A 19,828-nucleotide genomic window follows, 5' to 3' on the forward strand; every position below is an offset into this window, starting at 1 on the left:
TAAAAAAATGTTCGAGGAAGGAGTTGCGTTAGGAGTGGGTAAGTGGATGAACGGAGAAAACACGAAAGGGTAGATAAGCACGCAATGGGTAATAAATGAGCGAGAGAGGTGATGGGAGGAAATGAACTTCGTAATTTTCTTAATGGAGAATGGAGAGAGAGAGAGAGAGAGAAGAGAGAGAGAGAGAGAGGAGAGAGAGAGAGGGCAACTGCAACATAGAATTTCAAGAAAGAGGTATGAATAAACGAGGCGAAAGTAAATAAGAGAAAAACGAGAGAGAGAGAGAGAGAGAGAGAGAGAATGTTGCAGAATAAGAGAAATTTCAAGAACAAGGGTATGAATAAATGAGGAACGATGAAGCAAATGAAAAAAGCGAGAGAAGAGAAGAAAGAAGAGAGAGAGAGAGAGAAGGTGAATGAATGAACGTGACATTCTTTGAATAATCTCAATTGGTTAATAGTTCAAATAAGGTCAGGACGGTTGATAGGAAAACCGGCCCTACGGCGCATTGACAGAAGGCCGTTGTGAGAGCGTCTGCATCGCGTTCCCATGGATCGTTCCTTCCGTAATCATATGCCGTTGGAGAATTAAGCATCGAAAGTTAAGCATTTCCTCTGACCCCTCCCTCTCCCCTTCCTACACTTCCCTCATTCATTCCTGCACTTCCCTCCACCCCCTTGAAGCATAGGATGCGTCGCAGTTGGTATGAAGGGTATAAAGTAATTGCGAAGGAATTCCTGTTGTTTGTTCGTTGTTCTTTGGTGGTGTGATGTTCCTGTCGTGGTAACTTGATCACTGTATGATTTTATTGATTTATACTTTAGCTATAGAAACGTCACATCAGTAATGTTTAAACAAATTTTTTTTAGATTTTGTTCATGTAAAACTCTAAGTAGGTGTACTTGCTGTTATTCCTGTGGGAAGGGTCATTACTTTGGTGGCCTCTCTACTATTGCAGTGGTTAACCACCTCGTGTACTGGTGCTAAGATTGATCTGGAAAGAAGGGAATTCAGAAAATGATAAAGTACGAATCTTGACAAATTAGAGGCAGTTTTAAAATTGGCGTATATATAGCCTAGAGTTTATTCATCATCCGTAAAACTTGTTCCATAATGCATAAAATCGTAGCAAATCCTTAGTCAGTCAGGTACAGTTAAGTCAGAATTTCCAATTTCTATTTGCCTACTCGCCGTGTGACGTCTGCTAGAATTTGAAAAAAAGAGGAAATATTTCGCAAGTGTTCATTTTGTAATCAAGGTATACATGAGATGAAAAACGTTTTCCTGGTTTTAATGAAAAATAAAGAAAGCAAGACCCGCAATTAGCAGGAAACTTGAAAGTGTTCCTTCTCAGCTGTAGGAGTCTGTGGTCGTCGAATAGAAGTGGATGCATCTTGATTAATCGAAATGATTATCCTCAGTGGAATGCTGGCTGATAGGATTTCATAAAGGATGGCTTCAAGATGACGAAGCAAAATGGGTGGTGCCTTAAGGAAAGGGGTTTTGCTCAGATGATAAAGTTTGCTTGTAAGTTTAATAATAGAATGACAGAAAAGAATAGTGTCGGAAGGAAGCAGATTTGCTAAACTAGGGGAACATAATTTTCAGAAAGCTGTAAGGAAAGTGACTGAAAATGCCCTGAAACTCTCTGGTTTTCATAAACTGCCAAAACTACGCAACGAATGCTACATTTGAACGTCAAGTTCGTGAACCTTGTGACTTTGATGTTTATATTTTTGCCGCCAACAATAGTCGTCGGGTAAAAGTTGCGGGAGTATTTGCAAAATAAGCGTAAATTGGGCTTCACCCATGCATGGCGGAATTGATTAACATCAATATTTTCCAGTACCAAAGGAAAAGTAAATTCATTTGCAGTAACCCGTTTATAATATTACATGAACGAGTGAGTTTGTTTTGGTCGTAATTATTATGGTATTAATTTTCGTAACGCTGTTGGTGACATTTTTTAGGGACGCTGTTTAGTTGACTTGGTACGTTAAGTCTTTAGTCTTTTTCCTCTCCAGTTGTCATGATTTTGAACCCGTGGCTGAAAATGTACTTGTGTATATAATCATATTTTGATATGACGGTTATGTCTCCTTAGCAGTTTTCACTTGCAGTTCAAGATGAGCCATCTCTGTTAGATATGTCCAATATATATATATATATATATATATATATATATATATATATATATATATATATATATATATATATATATATATATATATATATATATATTATATATATATATAATATATGTACAACATGTAAGTGTCTGTGTGTGTTTCATCATAAAATGGTCCAAACATTATTAATGAACTGTAGCAACTTGGAACCCGAAAGTCTCCTGGCGCTGAAGAGGTACAGCCAGTGTAGATTAATGTCAGTGATGCCGAGTGGGTGTGGGCCTCTAAGCTGATGATGAGATTAAGCAGAAGAATCTAGGAAATAGAGGAACCTGTTCATTGTAAAGCCGTGCCATATGGGTGGGAAACAATTAGTCTGTCATTTTAGTTTTTATCTTCTGATATCTTGTTGCCATTTTAGGAAATGTGTAGTAGATTTCCCTTTTATTGCTTTTTTTTTGAGAGAGTGCATTTCATGTTATCACTTCAGTACTTTGTAGAGGCTTTTTCAACGTTAAGGGCTGCTCACAAAGCAAGAGCCCGTGCCGGCGTATGGCTGGCCTGTCTGAAACAACATCTCTTTCATTTCTCTCTTTCGGCTCATTTTTTTCACGGCTCATTATTTTTTTCCAGTGTCTCGATGCTTCTTTTACTTCTTAATTTTTCAGATGTTCTGTCCTTTCTTGTTACGGTTTCCTTTTGCTGTTATAGCCTTGTTTTTTTATTGTAGATTGGTTTTTATTATAGATTGTATTCTTGGATCATAGTATTTTTGGTCGAACCAGAATGGTTTCTTTCCTGTTAAGAACCTCTTCCCTTTCTCTGAATAGTCAGAACTTGATTGATATGTGACCTTTTCATATTCAGAATTGATTTATGAAAGGTTTTATAGCCCCATCGATTTTACGTCAAGTTCTATTTGTTTATTTTATTTGGGAAAAGTCATTGCTCTGTTCGTTCTGCAGTTAACACCCGTGACATTATGACCTGTTACCATTTCCATTACGAAACAGCTGGCCCGAATCTCAAGAATAAAGCTTCTTCCTCATCGTATACTAATTAGAAGGGTGATCGTGTTCTTTAATTACGCGGTTATATAAAAACTAGAGTAATCTTGAAGCATGAGTACTCGATGTAGATGGCGCATCTCAAATATCTAAGTTTTTAATGACGAGCAACAACGACGCAAATTGTATCATGCAGATAGAAAATGACCTCCGTCTCACGTGGCATTGACTTTGGTAGATCCGCCCACGGTGCTACGACCTCCACGACGGGAACTTTTACTTGGAGGGAAGTAACTGACATTTCAGTTAACCAGAAACAGTAAGTGTTCAGAAAAATTGTACTCAAGCGCACATACTGTAAATTGCCTCATTACATGAGTTAGATCAAGTACTTTTGATTAGCTAATACTCGACCCGTTGAGACCATGTTCTTTTACGACAACGTCATGGCAACTTCTTGTGAAGTTGTGGCTGCACCTAATGGCACACACAAAGAGATGTCCTTTTACACGCTGGAAATTAACTCGTTATTTTTATTAGTAACACTAAGGATCAGATATGCAAACTGCCTTACAACCATTTTTAGGGTTCCCCCAGATATCGGTAAGAAAACGAGAACGGAATTTATTTATTTATTTATTTATTTATTTTTTTTTTTTTGAAGAACAATGTGATTTCAGCGAAACCATGTCTATCGAAGATATACCGGTAATTTGAAATATTATCAAGTAACCATGGTTACTCCTCCAAACTCTAGGGGAAAGACTGCGCCCATAGTTACGGTGAAAAGTACTTGAAAATTGGAAATTAAGAGAGATAGAAGAGGGCGGGATAAGCTAATAATACAGCTGAACTAACACGCAACATAAAAAAAAAAAAATCCTTTTTTTCCCGCGAATTCTTTCCGTGGCGACAATCAGCTCATTTCCCCAATTTGGGAATTTTCGTCTCGGCACCCACGAAAAAAGGAAGAAAACAAAAATAAATCGTGTGATCCTCTTAGCTCATCAAACAATCAAATGGCATTTTACGAAGAACTGGAGTTGAGGGGTGCGGGAGGGGGGGGGGGGGAAGAGTTTGAAGAAGAAGAAGAAGTAGACTATAACAGAGCTGCAAATCTCAACGACACACACACGAACATATGCGGTTGAGATCAAAGCAAGTTGACACGCCTCCCCCAAGGTCGTCATATTCGCCCAACAGATATGGCCTCTGGATCTTTCTATCTTTTAATAGCCAAGGAAACTGTGTCTTAAAAGCATGCAAAAAAAAAAAAACCTAAAGTACGTCTAAATGACTGCGCCAAAATTGTAAAAGGAGCGACACATGAAGAATGAAGGAACTGTTATTGACATTGCCTTGGGTAATATACAAGTCTTGTCCCTACGGGATGCCGCTGCTTAACGCCTGGGGCTACAGAATGGTAAGGGGGGTTAGGGAGGGGAGGGGCTGCACACGGATGAAGTAGGTTTCTTTCGTTGGTTGGAGGAAGAGGATGGAATATGTTCCTCAATCTTCATAAGCGTGTAAGTGCCACTCACAAGGGGGTAATTGTAGAGAATTCCTTGGCACTTTGTCATGGTCCCGCCTTAAGTTGCAGCGCCCAGCCCTCCCTAACCAATAGGATAATGGACGGCTTCCTCCCCCGCACGCGCCCTCACATTCTCTCAAGCACGCCCGGCCGCCTACTCCGCTCGCTTCCCTTCAAAGGATCCGTATCAGCCGTGTAAATGGTAACAAAAGAAAGCAGAATAACACCAATTGAGCCAAAACCAAGGAAAAGGGCCAAATCCCTCCTCCTTCTCCTCCTCCTCCCGTCTCTCTCTCTCTCTCTCTCTCTCTCTCTCTCTCTCTCTCTCTCTCTCTCTCTCTCATGCACAGCATCCCTTGCACAAATATGAACCTCGTGGGAATTATTTTCATCAATGCCTTTTATAATCGTTAGTTACTTACGAAATAGATTGTATAGCTTCATCCTTTGTACAAAATTGGAACTTTCGAGCTTCGTGAAAAAATGAACTTCAAGGTCAAAGAACCATGAAAAATGGAGGAAATTCTATGGAGAATTATTATTATTATTATTATTATTATTTATTATTATTATTATTATTGCCGTTGTTACTGGCATGGCTTTGATGTGAGTTTCGATTTTCACAACTTCATTGGGTGGTAAAATCAACAAATTAATAAAAATTAATTATAATTAATTGAGAAATACCTAGGAAAGCCTTCCTATGACATCAGTTTAGCAGCACATTTACAAAGGTTGTTTATTACATCATTCTTCTTGGTCACAGCATCGATGACCATATTTACTGCAACGCCATGTCACGAAAATCTGTTACGCATGCACTCACTCATTTAATCATGTACTGCTGCCGTCCCCCATATTCCCCAAGAACATCTGAGTATTTAATACATTTTTCAGCAATCTGCCTTCTCCAATTCTTTCTACAAGACCAAACCGCCTCGAAAACACACCCCAGTTTCATTTATTCATAAACTCTCCTTTTCCCACATACACTCGTATGTCCTTTTTTTCCCTTTAAGCCTTTTATCTGTTATTACAGAGGCAATTAAAATTTCAGATAAATTAACATCAGTTTTCCAAATGAATCGACTCTGCAATTCCTTTTTTTTTTATTATATATATATATTCCAACTCGTCTCCCTTGGAGACATTCTCTCTCTCTCTCTCTCTCTCTCTCTCTCTCTCTCTCTCTCTCTCTCTCTCTCTCTCTCTCTCTCTCTATATATATATATATATATATATATATATATATATATATATATATATATATATATATATATATATATATATAGTGTGTTATAAAATCCACGTGAGAAGGTGGTGAAAACCGGGACTTTGAAAAAGTACTCTCGTAGTTTATTCTACATTTTCAAGTTCACACTGAATACAAAGTTGACAGAGACTTACATACAAAAACAGAAGGGGGGCGGGGTCACAGTTTGTTAATCTGGGCAGCATGTTCTTTAAACAAAAAAGACAGGGACAAAGGATCAAGGGATAATCCAGGGTGGAGATTAACATTCCTGGTGGAAGTAGCTTCAATAAACACAGTTTCTAGCAGGTTCCTTTTCCGATGGTCGTTGACCTTGTAGATTATCGTTGACTTATCCCAGTTCATCGCATGGCCTGTATTAAGCCATGATCCACAGTGCCATTATTTGATAAGCCTCTTGAAATGGCATATTTGTGTTGGGAGCTTCTTATTTTCAGTCATTTTGATGTTTGGCCAATATATATCTTATTACATTCTTTGCAAGGAATATATACGATATTGTTTGAAGTGGGCAGGCTATTAATTAGTGTATTTCTCAAAATATATTTAATTATTAAGTTAATATCAATAGTTTTTTAAAATGGGCACTGCAGGAATGAAATTAAGATGAAATGGTAATCAGAGAATGTTCTTAAGTTCTTTGTTAACACTTGTTGGATTTTATAATATTCTCAAGCATGCATCACTTCATGCTGCATTGGATATATACAGTATAGTGTGTATTTATTTGTATATATTTTTATGTATTTTTACTCATGTCTAATATTTTAAGATATTAACTTGAAAGGGTAATGGTAAAGATGTTAAATTTTTAATATACAAATAATATTGAATACGAAACTTGCCAATCCTTGAGGGTTATAGTGAGCCATCCTTACCAGCCTGTTACTAGCCCTGTATCACATTAATGGTTGGGCCAAAGTTTGTCGCAAATGAGTTGATTGTTTTGTGGAGGGGGTAATGCCCATGTCGGCGTTGCGGACTCTCACCCTTCCGTCCTTATTACTCCCGAGTTGTAATGTTGACGTTCTTCGTGTTTTATTCGTAATCATCTTCCTCATCATGTACGCTAGCGTTACCTGAAGAATGATAAAATGAACACCCTTTGTAAATGTACTGCTGTTGAGATATCATAGGAAGGCTTTCCCAAGTATTATCTCAAATATCTGTTAGTACATAAAGATAACTATAATTAATTTACGTTAATTCGTTGATTTTATCACCTACTGAAGTTGTGGAAATCGGAACTCACATCAAAACCGTGCCAGTAACAACGAGAATAATAATAATAATAATAATAATAATAATAATAATAATAATAATAATAATAATAATAATAATAATATAGCGTTAACAATTGGTAAATAGTATGGATCAGCATCAGTAGTATTAGTACAGTACAGTAGTAGTTTTATTCACAGAAAACATGCATTAGTTGTATTCATAGAAAACGTTCAGAAATGGGGACCACCATAGGATCCGCAGATCGAAGTACACTGCCAAAACAACTGTATGTGGACCTTTTTCATCATGAAGTGGTGGAATTGCGGATGATATTGATGATATTTTTATCTTTCCTTCATTTGGTTTGTTTTCAAGAATGTTGAAGAGCGTCCCTGTTTCCATTCGTGGCTCCAAGGAGATTTTTGGAGGTTTAGGAAATAATTGAATTCGAGTAAATAAGGGTCTGATGTTTATTTTCTTACTCGGTAGGCTAATCCAGTCAATTAATTTTTTCAGTTCAAGTATACTTTCTTTTTTATTTACTTTGTGGACGATGATTTTGCTTTTCTTTTACCATGTTCTTCTCATCACAGGAATTAATTCATTTCCTGATATTCTGGATTGGAACTTGTTTCCTGCAGTCCCTTCTATAAACACTACCAAATCTTTATCACGTAACTCATCCTCTCTCCATCCCCCCCCTCTTACCTCCTGATACATTTATTTCGGTATTATTTTATAAGTTGCCAATACTGTAACCAACATTTTTGAAAAGACCTCTTCATCAAATTACAACTTATAAGGTAAGACAATACCGGCCACCCTCCTCCTCCATAACTAATATGGCAAAATTGTAACCAGTAAACACCCATAGGTTACATTGTATTATTTTATATTGACAACTTATAAATCAAATTTTACCTTTATTTCTACCACTTAGTATCTTCCGTAGTACTGCAGGCATTGATTGTAGGCTCGCTATACTTATTTTTTCCATCAGCAGAAATGATTGTTTTTCAAGTAAACATGCTTTTATGAATAATTCCTTCTAAAAATACTGCTTTGCTTCTTTATGATAAGATACAATGTCCAGAAAATTTCGTCTTTGTTTCTAAAGGCCTGTCTTAAAGGACGATATCAAGAGGTCCTACTCTTACTCTTTGATACCTAAATTTTTATATTTTTCCAAATCTCTTTCATTTAAAAACGTCAGCTTTCGCCACCTGTTGTAGAAATAAGTAACTAATGCAACTGCTGTCTCACCACCACTTTTTTTTTTCCTTATAAACCAAGTTATCAGCCTCTGATTAAATGCTTCATTTAAGTGATGAGTACATACATAATGACAACTGTTGGTAACGTCTCTTGCTTTCTCTCTCAGGAATTAGTTTTTACATACATATATATTATATATGTATATATATATATATATATATATATATATATATATATGTGTGTGTGTGTGTGTGTGTGTGTGTGTGTGCGCGCGTGCGCGCGTATTTTTTTATGTATATATGCATGTGTATGTATAGAGATATACACATACATACATGTATTTGCAGTAAGCACAAGGCCCTCTTGGTAGTGACAATCATATATTTAAGAATTAAGGTGAAATAAGAGAAGGCATTGTGGTTACAGTTACATAAATCTGGTTAAAAAGCGACCAGGAGATTCTATAAAATAATACACACACACACACACACATATATATATATATATATATATATATATATATATATATATATATATATATATATATATATAAAAAGGCAGGTAGGTAGGATCTTTTCTCAAGACTCATCACCCTGTCGGCAATGCACTATGACCAGTAACCTTTACCTCCATGCAGAAATTAATTTTGGCATGTGTGAAGCTCATGTACTAGTGCAGATGTTATCGAAGGATTCCGCATTCTTGCTACCTTCGAAGTAGAGATAAAATATAAGAAAAATACAGGTAAGTCTGGTTTCGTTTGGAGGTCATGAACTGGGGAATACACACAGTAATCTGTGAACTCGCTTTTCTCGTATTAAGGTTATTTGTCTGTAGAGTTGTGCTCTTGAATTGGAACGTAAACTTCAGTTATTATGAAAATATTCTGTGACAGACAAAATAAACTGTGTCTTTTAATGCGAATACAGATTATGGTACACTGTATTTCGTTCCACAGTTGATTGTTGAGAGATATAAAAATGATAATGATCGTCCTTGTTGAACATATATAGTATTTTTGAAATTATGTAGATGACTTCAAGTTACATCCGAGGTCTATACGTTGAATGGATATATTTGTTTCATGTGTCGTAATTTGTTTGGTGTGAGTAGAATTGAATATTTTAGTGTTACAGTATTAATGATGTAAGTCACATGATTTTAAGTGTTGATTGCTTATTATCCCTCAGGTGTAAGAGGAGACCATTGCAGTCTCCCACGATGGTAATTCGTATCACTGTTATAACCTTATATTATTAATTGTTGCAAAGTCAGAAAGACTTATTATTCAGATGTATAACATTTTTCTGTAAATAATTCTGTGGATCTGCTGTTCTTAACGCCATAGACATAAGTATAAAAAAGTGATTAATGCATTATTTATTTCTCTTTCACAGGAACCAAGAGGAAAAAAGACGTAAGTAAAGCGTTGCAGTATGAACTCTTGGTAAGAATAGTCGATTTTAGTTATATTGTAATGCATATTTGACTTGTTATCCAGTATCGGGTTTTACTTTATCTTTTCTCATAATTTCTCTCACGTGTATTAGTGAGTTTTACTTGGTTTTACTACTCCTGTTTATTGCAGTTGAAAGTTTGTCATTTTCAAATTTTAAGTAACTTCGCTGCTTCAGACAAGTTCATTTTTTTATGCAGTACAATAGTAATTTATAACTTTGATATAGATATATCTTGTTTTTGCGATTGAGTATTGGAGACCAGATTAATTCATTGTCCCTGTTAAAAAAAATGTAGGATGCAGTTTTAGATTCTTCAGTATTGAAAATGATTTTGTTTGAGTTTTAAAGATGCAAATTCATTTTTTCAGCTTAGAGCATTTTTATTTTTATGTTATAAAGATCCCAGCACTTTTGAGTATCGGAGACGTAAATTTTGATTCTACGACAATCATTTTGTCTTCTATGTTCAAAAGAAGTTCTTAACCACTGATTTGGTTTAAAATGCATTTTGTAGAACGTTTATTATTTGATTTAAGGCTATTTTTCAAACGGGATGGAACTATCCCATAAATGTTACCAGCATCTCATTTGTTTTGGTGATCCCTTGTTTCCATCGGCCTGTTATATCTTTTTATACTAAAGCAGGATCATGTAATTTACCCCTCCCCCCCCTCCAGAAAAATTCAATGTGAAGTGTTGTTTATTCACTGACGCTCATCTCCTTTTCTCAATGTAGATGGAATATTTGGTTTAATCTGGTAAATTGCCGTGTAGCTTGATGACGTCGGAACCTTGTGACGATGTTTTGGAGTGTTTGTTAAGTCTGTCTAATAATAATAATATGTGAAGGTAACAGACCCTCTCTCAAGCATGTCTTGTTAAAAAGAATGGCAGCATCAGTGGAATTGATTTTCTATATGGTCTTCTCAATTCTTCGTATCATTTTCTTATCATCAGGGCTTATATTTGCTAATAACTGTCCGATGTTCATAGCCAGTTGCAAATATCAGCCTGATGAAAGGAAATAAGAAAAAATTGAGAAGCTATATCATAAATTCACTGATGCTACCATTCTTTAACAAGAAAGGTAATAATAATAATAATAATAATAATAATAATAATAATAATAATAATAATAATAATAATAATAATAATAATAATAATAATAGAGAATTTAGCTATTTTGATGTATTTTTAAACGAGATATTTTTTAAAAGATTAGAATTCATATCATAATGTTGTCTTATTGTTTTTTTTTTCAATCAGTCCGTCCTTGAAACAACGTAGAAAGTGCTTATTAAAAGATCATTTTAGAAAGGTTTTTTGGAATTGGATGTCTCAAGGGCTGTTCTGTTTGAGTGAAATTCATCGAGGTAAATTAGTTCATGTAACTACGAATGCCTACATTTTTCTATTAAAGATTTAGCGTTCCTGGTAAAATGCTACAGACAGGCTTCAATAAAGACCGCTGTTCATAGTTTGTTAATATTAGATTGCTTAATTTGACATCATTTTCTTGACTTATTCAAGATCCTGTCCTCCTAATGTCGACTTCAATTATATACTAATATATATATATATATATATATATATATATATATATATATATATATATATATATATATATATATATATATATATATATGTGTGTGTGTGTGTGTGTGTGTGTGTGTGTGTGTGTGTGTGTGTAAATTATATATTATATTTGTATATATAAATAAAACATTTATTTATTTATTTATTTATATACATACGTATGTGTGCATGTATGTAGGTACTGTACTGTGCTTTTCCTGATGACAGTCTTGCTGTAGTTGGTTTAGGAATTCCATGAGTGTTACATGTTATGTACGACTATTTGTTGCGCTACGTTTCTGTTGACGATTGCGCATTTTTCTCTGTGATAAATTGTTGCAATAAATTAAGTTGGGCGAGATTAGTCTTTGAATACCGTTAGTACGAGAGGTCGTAGTTCCAGTATTTTTTTTTCTTTTGAGCTTAGTCTCTCTCTCTCTCTCTCTCTCTCTCTCTCTCTCTCTCTCTCTCTCTCTCTCTCTCTCTCTCTCTCTCTCTCTCTCTCTCAAAAGAACCACATGGTTTATCCGATTTTCGCAAAAGAACCACATGGTTCACCAGATTCTCGCAATAACCACATGGTTACCTGACTCTCTCTCTCTCTCTCTCTCTCTCTCTCTCTCTCTCTCTCTCTCTCTCTCTCTCTCTCAAAAGAACCGCATTGTTTACCGGGGTACTAGCCACCTGTTAAAATAGCACTCATTAACAGACAAAGGACTCACGGAATGTGAGGTTGAGCATTAATTTTTCGTTAGCGATTATCTATTTGCATGTTGTTGTAGTTAAGGCATACCTACAGCTAATTTTGTGGTATGTCCTTCACATTCATGTACATCATCTCATTGTGCTTCCATTTCTCTAATGCTAACGCGTGCTGGTTTTTTTTAAAATCAGTAGTAGTCTGGATGCCTCTAAATTATGTGATTGAGTCCGCCTTGTGATCTCAGCACTTCATAAACCTGCTTGCACTAAAGTCTTCACATCTCTGACTAAAAATGAGTCTCTTTCTTTGAAGCATTCATATCTCATTAGACTGTACTTAAGCTTATGATTCAGATAAATTACAGCAAACTTTTGTATCTCAAACAGTATTGTTCTATGATACTTTTCGAAGGAAAATGCTCATTTCAGCTGTTACTACTACTATTTTTTTATTCAACTGTCCTTTGATTATTGGTTTTGGTTTTCATAAAATTCCGAAAAAATCTCTCAGATTCGGTCATTTACCGGGGCATGAATCTGTGAGCATTGGTAAGGTTCTGCGATTTACATTGTATTCTTGGATGATTTTTAAAGGAATCTCATGAGGTAATATACTGGCTCTGTAAACCATTACTATAGGTTATGTTACCTCGCTGCAGGCAAACTAGTCTTTAAGTTTTTCCTTTTTTTATTTGGATAGTTTCTTCCTTGTGATTTGATGTGTCGATCTTCTTCAGTGCTCTTACTTCACCCCCACTTCTCTGTATCAGTGATCATCAGTCTGTCCATTTTCAGTAACTGGTCTTGCCAGTTATTAATTAAATTCTTCAGATATGTTTTCCTTTCATTTCAGCCATCTGGCATTATTTACACTTAGTTTTGGTATTGCCTGTTTTATTGTTTATCAGTTACCCACAATTTCATTATCTTTTGTAGTTTTAATGATGATGATGTTCCAACTTAGGAAATCCACCTTACTTCACTGGGGAATTCAGTGCTCAAGCACAGTCAGGAAATCCACCTTACTTCACTGGGGAATTCAGTGCTCAAGCACAGTCAGGAAATCCACCTTACTTCACTGGGGAATTCAGTGTTCAAGCACAGTCAGGAAATCCACCTTACTTCACTGGGGAATTCAGTGTTCAAGCACAGTGTTTTAAATAAATTCATGTTGATTAACCTATCTGCACAGAGGTATTTTTCTTTTGCCTATTGATAGGATTGAACCTTTTGAGTTTTAAGCCATTAAATGTTATTACGGAAGCTGTAAAACTCGAGATGTTTTAGATCGTAGGTGTTTTTACTAATGACAGAATTCTGTTTTTGTGTGTCCCCATTTATTTTCTCTCTCTTTGTCTTATTAAGTGCTACTATGTAGGTATTTTTTTTTTTTTATACTAAAAGACAAGCCCTTCATCCATTGAGAGAACCCGTCAGGCAGTATCTCTCTACAGATAGCTTGCAATTGTTGTCATCGGTTTAGTTCATTCCCCAGACATTATCTTTATGTTCGCTTTCAGGTTGTCGTCTTTTTACTTTTAAAAAATAGAGTTAGGTTGGTATTATCTTTTAGAGACCTCAGGAATGGGCCCAACAATGGTATTTGTTAGTAGATTCTTTATTTCATCGGAGAAAAAAGACATTTTCTTCATTATTAAGCTTTTGGGTCGCGAATATTCGGGACTCATGAAATAGTAAAAATTTTACGAACTGATAAATTGGCCCGTTAGGTAATCCCACTTAATCGCCTAATAGATTTCCTTAAGTTTCTTTTTATTTGAACAACTTACCAGCAAGTGCATTCCACTTGGATGGCTTATTGATAATTGCTGTCTTATAATGGCTGTGTGATGTATCTTTTAAATTAAGGGAAGGTACCTGTAGGGGTTTTTATTCAAGCACAGATGCTTGATCTGCAAACAGTTCTATTGATGGTCATGTTATGTTGTTCGAGTGGTTATATGATCGAGGCTTTTTGTTGCCATTTTATATATTTTTTATTGTAATAGTTTTTATTTTTTTGCTTCTTTTGATTATAATTGGGGTAGCCTGATCAGTTTAATAAGAGAACAAGGCGTTGTACAAAGCTTTCGTGAATACCTCACATACTCTCTTGGGAACATTCTCTTGTTTTTGTTTTTGTCTGGCTTTTGTAAATTGGTTTTTAATGTGCAGTCGGGTACGATTTCAAGGGTTATAATTACGCAGTCGCTTACCAAACCATAGTCTTCGGCAAATCTTGTATTCTCAAGTTACTTATGGTACATTAGCTTTTTGTGTTTAATTTTTATGTTCACGATCTATAGTACTTAAGCTTCTAAGGTAGGAATGTCTTGCCTTACTCGATGGCCCCTCTCTCTCTCTCTCTCTCTCTCTCTCTCTCTCTCTCTCTCTCTCTCTCTCTCTCTCTCTCTCTCTCTTTATGTTTATGTATATATGTATATATATGTATATATATATATATATATATATATATATATATATATATATATATATATATATATATATATATATATTATTATTGTGTATTGTGTGTGTGTGTGCGTGTACGCGCGTGTGCGTGCGTGCGTGGAGCACCAGCATAAACGTATAGGAAGAAGATCGGAAAGTAATCTCAATTTCTGAAGTGTAATACCCACTGAAAATGGGTATTAAATTTTCCTCCAGTAAAGAACCTCATTTAACGTCTTTTTACGCGTTTACTTTTCCTTATGCTATTTTATCTATCCCAGTCAATTTACTCGAGGTTATCAAGAGTAATAATTATTCCTGTGACTGTAAGTTGCAGACTTGCTTTAACGTATTTGAATCTTCCAAAGATGTTTTGGCGACGACATTTAACGAGGATGAATTGATTTCTCTTTTATTTTGTTCTTTTCTTCACAAAGTTCTGTTCGTGTATGTCCCCATTTATTTTTTTAGTATATGATAACATATTGGTTTGGTTGTATGTCTAACTAGGACTAATTCTAATTTCATATATAAAAATTTTTTCTAGGCTTTGATTTTTTGTGTTTTAAAACGGTAAAAAGGATTTGGATGAAATTAGCCAGATGAGTTCTGTGATATAGATAGAGAGAAAATGAGAACGAACTCCTGAAAAAGGAAGAGAGAGGAATACATAAATAGATGTTTTCTTCCCAAAAAATGTCCTTGTGTATGTGAACGTGGGTGTTATGAGTCAGCACTTTGCGACCCAGTCAAGGCCTCCTATTCAGGCAAGAGTGGCAAAATTCAGCTCAGTTTTCTGCACCGGAAAGTGATCGTTTATTGACGGCCTTAATAGATTCCAGTTGCAAAGATCTGGCGCTTAATTAGGTGTTGAAATGTGTATTTGTCGGCTAAAGTTACAATTAGGTTTCCGTTGCTCCGGAGTAATCTGTGATTTGAGGAGATGTTTTTCGTTATCTTGATATTTATATTGACTTCTGAAGATGCGATTTAATTGCATATTTAATTTGTATATGTTACAGTCAGTCTTTATCTTGAAAATTCTTACTGACACTCTTTCTAAATCTGTATTGTCATCCTGCCGTAAGGTTGGACTTATTTTTGGAGCTGGAAAGATCATTGCGAAATTAAAATATTGAGTTTAATCAAGTAAGGTGTCGAAACACATTTAAATGGGTTCTTTTAACCTTAGTATTGTTAGTTATATGAAATTAGAAATTCATATGCTGTTTATTGGAAGATAAAAAAATTAGTGCATAAAGGTTTTTTTGCGCTTAAATTAGAAAATGACTTAGCTGTATAAAGGTATTAAAAAAAGTGGTGGTGAATAAGACCTGAAAGCGTTAATGGAGAGAGTCCTGTCTTAGTAGACTATCACTATTTCACAGTAGAATATTACTGTTTACACCAGTACGCATGCACATGTACATGTGTACATACTCTGCACTTAGCATAGTTTATCAGAACTAAAACATCTGCACTTTGCTTTCACGTGTATAAACACGAATTCCTGTAGTCAGTATTAGTAATTAATGTAGTTTGGTGTTGTAATTTTTGGAAAGGTTATCCTCAAAACATTTGTATTAATACTTGTGTGTTTAATCCACAGAGTCTCGACGGATCGGAGATAGACGGTGGACCTCAACAACAATGGGTAAGTGTTGGAAATTTCAACTTTTATGTAAGCTTTATACATAGTCGCATTTCTTGAAAATTGTGGGTTGGAACCGTCCATAGAACGTGATTGTTCATGTCAGTTTTATTTAGCTGTTTATTTTTGTTATGGATGTACACTGACCTTCAAAATATGAAGCAGTGCAAAATTATGTTGGTTGGGATTTTGCGAAGGTCTTAAGAACATGAATTTTGTAGTTTTACGGGATGGTTTAATGAAAATTAAAGCGTTATCACTAGTGCTGTTTTGTCTGGAATATGTAATGATCTCAAGAATGGGGAGGCATAGTTGTTAATGTTTTTTTAATTAAGACTTTGTGATAGTTCTAAGTATTTAGAGGCCCCATCATGTCACTTTGGTTTTGTAATTGTGTAAAATTTGTCTAGCTCTCTTTGTGTTCATTACGGCTTAATTTTTAACATCAAATCACTGAGAGTAATTTTTACGATATGATAGTTAATGTTTAAATTTGTCGCATACAGATTCAATTTTATGTATGATTTAAAAGTTGGCCATTAATTTTATTGATTGTCAAGGAAATGTGGATGATGGTGTGTAGACAAAGCACGGCAGTGAGAAACAGATTGTCCGCTCTAGATTCTTACTGTTTAAGGAATGAAGTCAGGCTATCAGTTATTCACTGTTGGTGTACAAGTTATGGATATCTCTTGGTTGAAAGGAAATCTTGGTTCAAGTTTGACATTTATTGTCATGTCTATAAAAAAAATTTCTGTGTTTTCATACTTGACCGTTAATTTCAGTATAAGGAAATTTTCTTTAAATGTTTACTTTGGTTTGGATTGGAATATGATCATATAAAGAGAGATAATCAAAGCATTATTGTGTAGGCAGTGAATATCCTGAATAATTGTTTGCATTGTACACCAGTACACGACGTTCAGAATGAAGAGTCTTGGGTAAGTTTAATAATAATAAAGTTATTTACACAAAAATCATCGGCATATCTGCTGTGCTTATATTTGTTGTATTGCTCTCTCTCTCTCTCTCTCTCTCTCTCTCTCTCTCTCTCTCTCTCTCTCTCTCTCTCTCTCTCTCTCTCTCTCTCTCTCTCAGGTTACCTATTCGCGTTCCACTTTTTATCAGCAAGGAAAAACAGTAATTACACAATGATTTCAAAACGCGTGAAAAAGCAGCTACCAAGCAAGCGTCTATCTCTTAGGACACTTCATACTAACCCAAAAATGCGTCGATGTTCTCTTGAGTTTTTATTTGGAAGTCATAAATTTTGAAAGAAAGCGGCTAGTAAGCGAAATCGTAAATGTTCTGAGAAACAGAAAGCCTGTGAAATTTTACCACCCTTTTTCATGCAGATTGATTACAAAATTTAAAAAGTTAGTACAGTAATAATTTTGTTTCATACTAACCACGATAAACTTAAAAAAAAAAAATTTACATTTTAAAAATCTCACAGGAATGAGAAAACCTTTGTCATGGTTTTAACTCGCCTTTTATCGAAAAGATGTATTCCCCCCCCCCATACGATTTAATGAGAGTTCCGCTAAAACGACATAACACAGAGTAAAAGGAAAGATCGGATGTAATCTTTACCTATCACGCATAACGTTCATGGTTTGTGGATTCAAGAAGTGCGAATTAATATCCAGCTGATTGACAGATATTCCCCCAAGTTTTAGCTAACATATATAATATCACAGCAGCATTTAAGAAAGGGGACCCTGCACCCCAGCACGAAGTGGAAGGCCTTAGTGGTTGTATGTGTGGTGGTAGCACCATGGCAGGTACAGGTACATTGATGCATGGTCGTCGTACCACGCTCACCACATGTCACGTCCCCGGCTCCAGCCCCCACGATTCCTGTCCCTAGTCGTCTGTCCGTCTGACTAATTTTCTCAAAATACCTGTGGCCATTTAGACGTTCGTTACACTCTTTTTTACCTGGCTGTGTCTGACAACATTTTAGAGGGTGTCATGTTTCTGCCACGAGCACCTCCGCTCTTGACACAACCGCTATAATGTTTGATTAACCACCTCTAATAGGGGAGGGTCACGTAAGCGCCACCGTTCTTCTTTCTAACTTGAGGGAATGTTGCACTTTTCTTTCTAAACCTTGACTCGTGAATGAAAGCCCTCAATTTTATTCAACTTAAAGAAAAAGAAAAAAAAAATTTTTCGTGATTCAGTCTTACCATTATTCAGTCTTATCATTAATAGTGGTGGTGTTGATTTATGTACTTTAGATGCAATTAAACTTAATTTAAAGCATGACTTAAAAATATGACGCTACGTTCACTCACACGTGCTGGTACGATAAGCCGTTACTCACTTTTTACAAAACTGGTGGCTCTAATAAATAACTTTTAAAATGTATCTGTAAGCACATCAAAGTGGATGAATTTATATTTGAAGTTCTGTGATAAAAAGGATAGCTGGTGAAGAATTTCATTAGGTTTTACAGCTTTATGTTTTTTTATAAGTTCATCGTCCAAGTTTATGAGCCTGATGGTTATTCATATTCTACCCTCAATGTGCAAGATTTAGCAGTGATTAATTATGTCAAGAATTTCATCTTTAGTAAATAGAAAACAAAAAAGTTTATGAGTGATGCCCATAATGTTAATGCTCGTGTTTGTTGAACTTCACTGCTGACCATAACGTCATAGTTGATTATTATTATTACTGGATGAGGAAAATCCACAGTTATATATAAAATTTACATTCTCCATGATGGGGGAGCCTTTTCAGCATTAGCATTTTATTATTGTTATTGTCTTTCGTTGTTGTTTTTGTTGCTGCTCTTTGAATGAATTCTAAACTCAATACGAATAGCAATACGTACAGTCAACGGAGATTGATGAAGTTGGGCGTTCTCATTATCTCGCTCTCAGGAATTTTGTTTGAAGTCCTCAGCAGTACTGTAGATAGTCAAGTGTAGACCTCCTATGCAAACGGTCTTTCTTTGATCCTGGTCAAAGGCTTTGTTGATTTTAAAGCCACTCTCGCTAAATTATGGGGGTAGCTAAGTGTAACACCATTCAAGGTAATTTGTTTGAAGACTTTTGTTCGTTTTGTTTCTTTGAGATGGTGGAATTTGCTTTTACTTTCGAGTTCTGAAGAGTTCTTACAAGCAGTCTTTTTTTTTATCTCTTCTTGCATTATTTACGCATTCTTTCCCCAGCATTTTTTAGCACTATTTTTTTATTATTTTAGGGTCATTATTATTATTATTATTATTATTATTATTATTATTATTATTATTATTAATCTGTAACCATGATAATGCTAATAATTGGAGCTTTGTTTGTTTATTCTTATTTTTGTATAGACTCCCATTTTTGCTGCTACATAAAGAAAGAGATTTCGTCAATATTATTGCAAAGATGCATATAATGTTAATGAACCATAATATCATTGCATATTTTTGCTGCTGTTAGATATTCTATTTTAATACCCTTTTGATCTAAACATTTCGATTCATTTTTTTCGCTTTATATTGTTTCATAATTTTATTGACTGCCATGAAGTTTCTCCTCTTGAACTGGCGAACAGGGTCATGATATTTTAACCTAGAATTGAAAATGTTGTCGAATAAGAATTTATTTTGCTG

At 35.2% G+C, this 19,828-nt stretch overlaps 1 protein-coding gene across 18 annotated transcripts in view; it reads left to right on the top strand.

Annotated features, from left to right (window-relative positions):
* da (daughterless) overlaps positions 1 to 19,828 on the top strand; it is a 624,884-nt gene that overhangs the window by 63,900 nt on the left and 541,156 nt on the right. For 9 of the 18 annotated variants that reach the window (XM_067103717.1, XM_067103616.1, XM_067103640.1 and 6 more), the window contains exons 4-5: positions 9,777 to 9,826; positions 16,177 to 16,221. In XM_067103717.1, coding sequence (XP_066959818.1) covers positions 9,777 to 9,826; positions 16,177 to 16,221 — 95 coding nt within the window. The remainder of the gene's footprint in view (positions 1 to 9,776; positions 9,827 to 16,176; positions 16,222 to 19,828) is intronic. The other 9 variants (XM_067103756.1, XM_067103622.1, XM_067103673.1 and 6 more) reach the window with 1 other exon arrangement.

Source organism: Macrobrachium rosenbergii, chromosome 1, assembly GCF_040412425.1.
Source record: "Macrobrachium rosenbergii isolate ZJJX-2024 chromosome 1, ASM4041242v1, whole genome shotgun sequence".
Taxonomy (NCBI): domain Eukaryota; kingdom Metazoa; phylum Arthropoda; class Malacostraca; order Decapoda; family Palaemonidae; genus Macrobrachium; species Macrobrachium rosenbergii.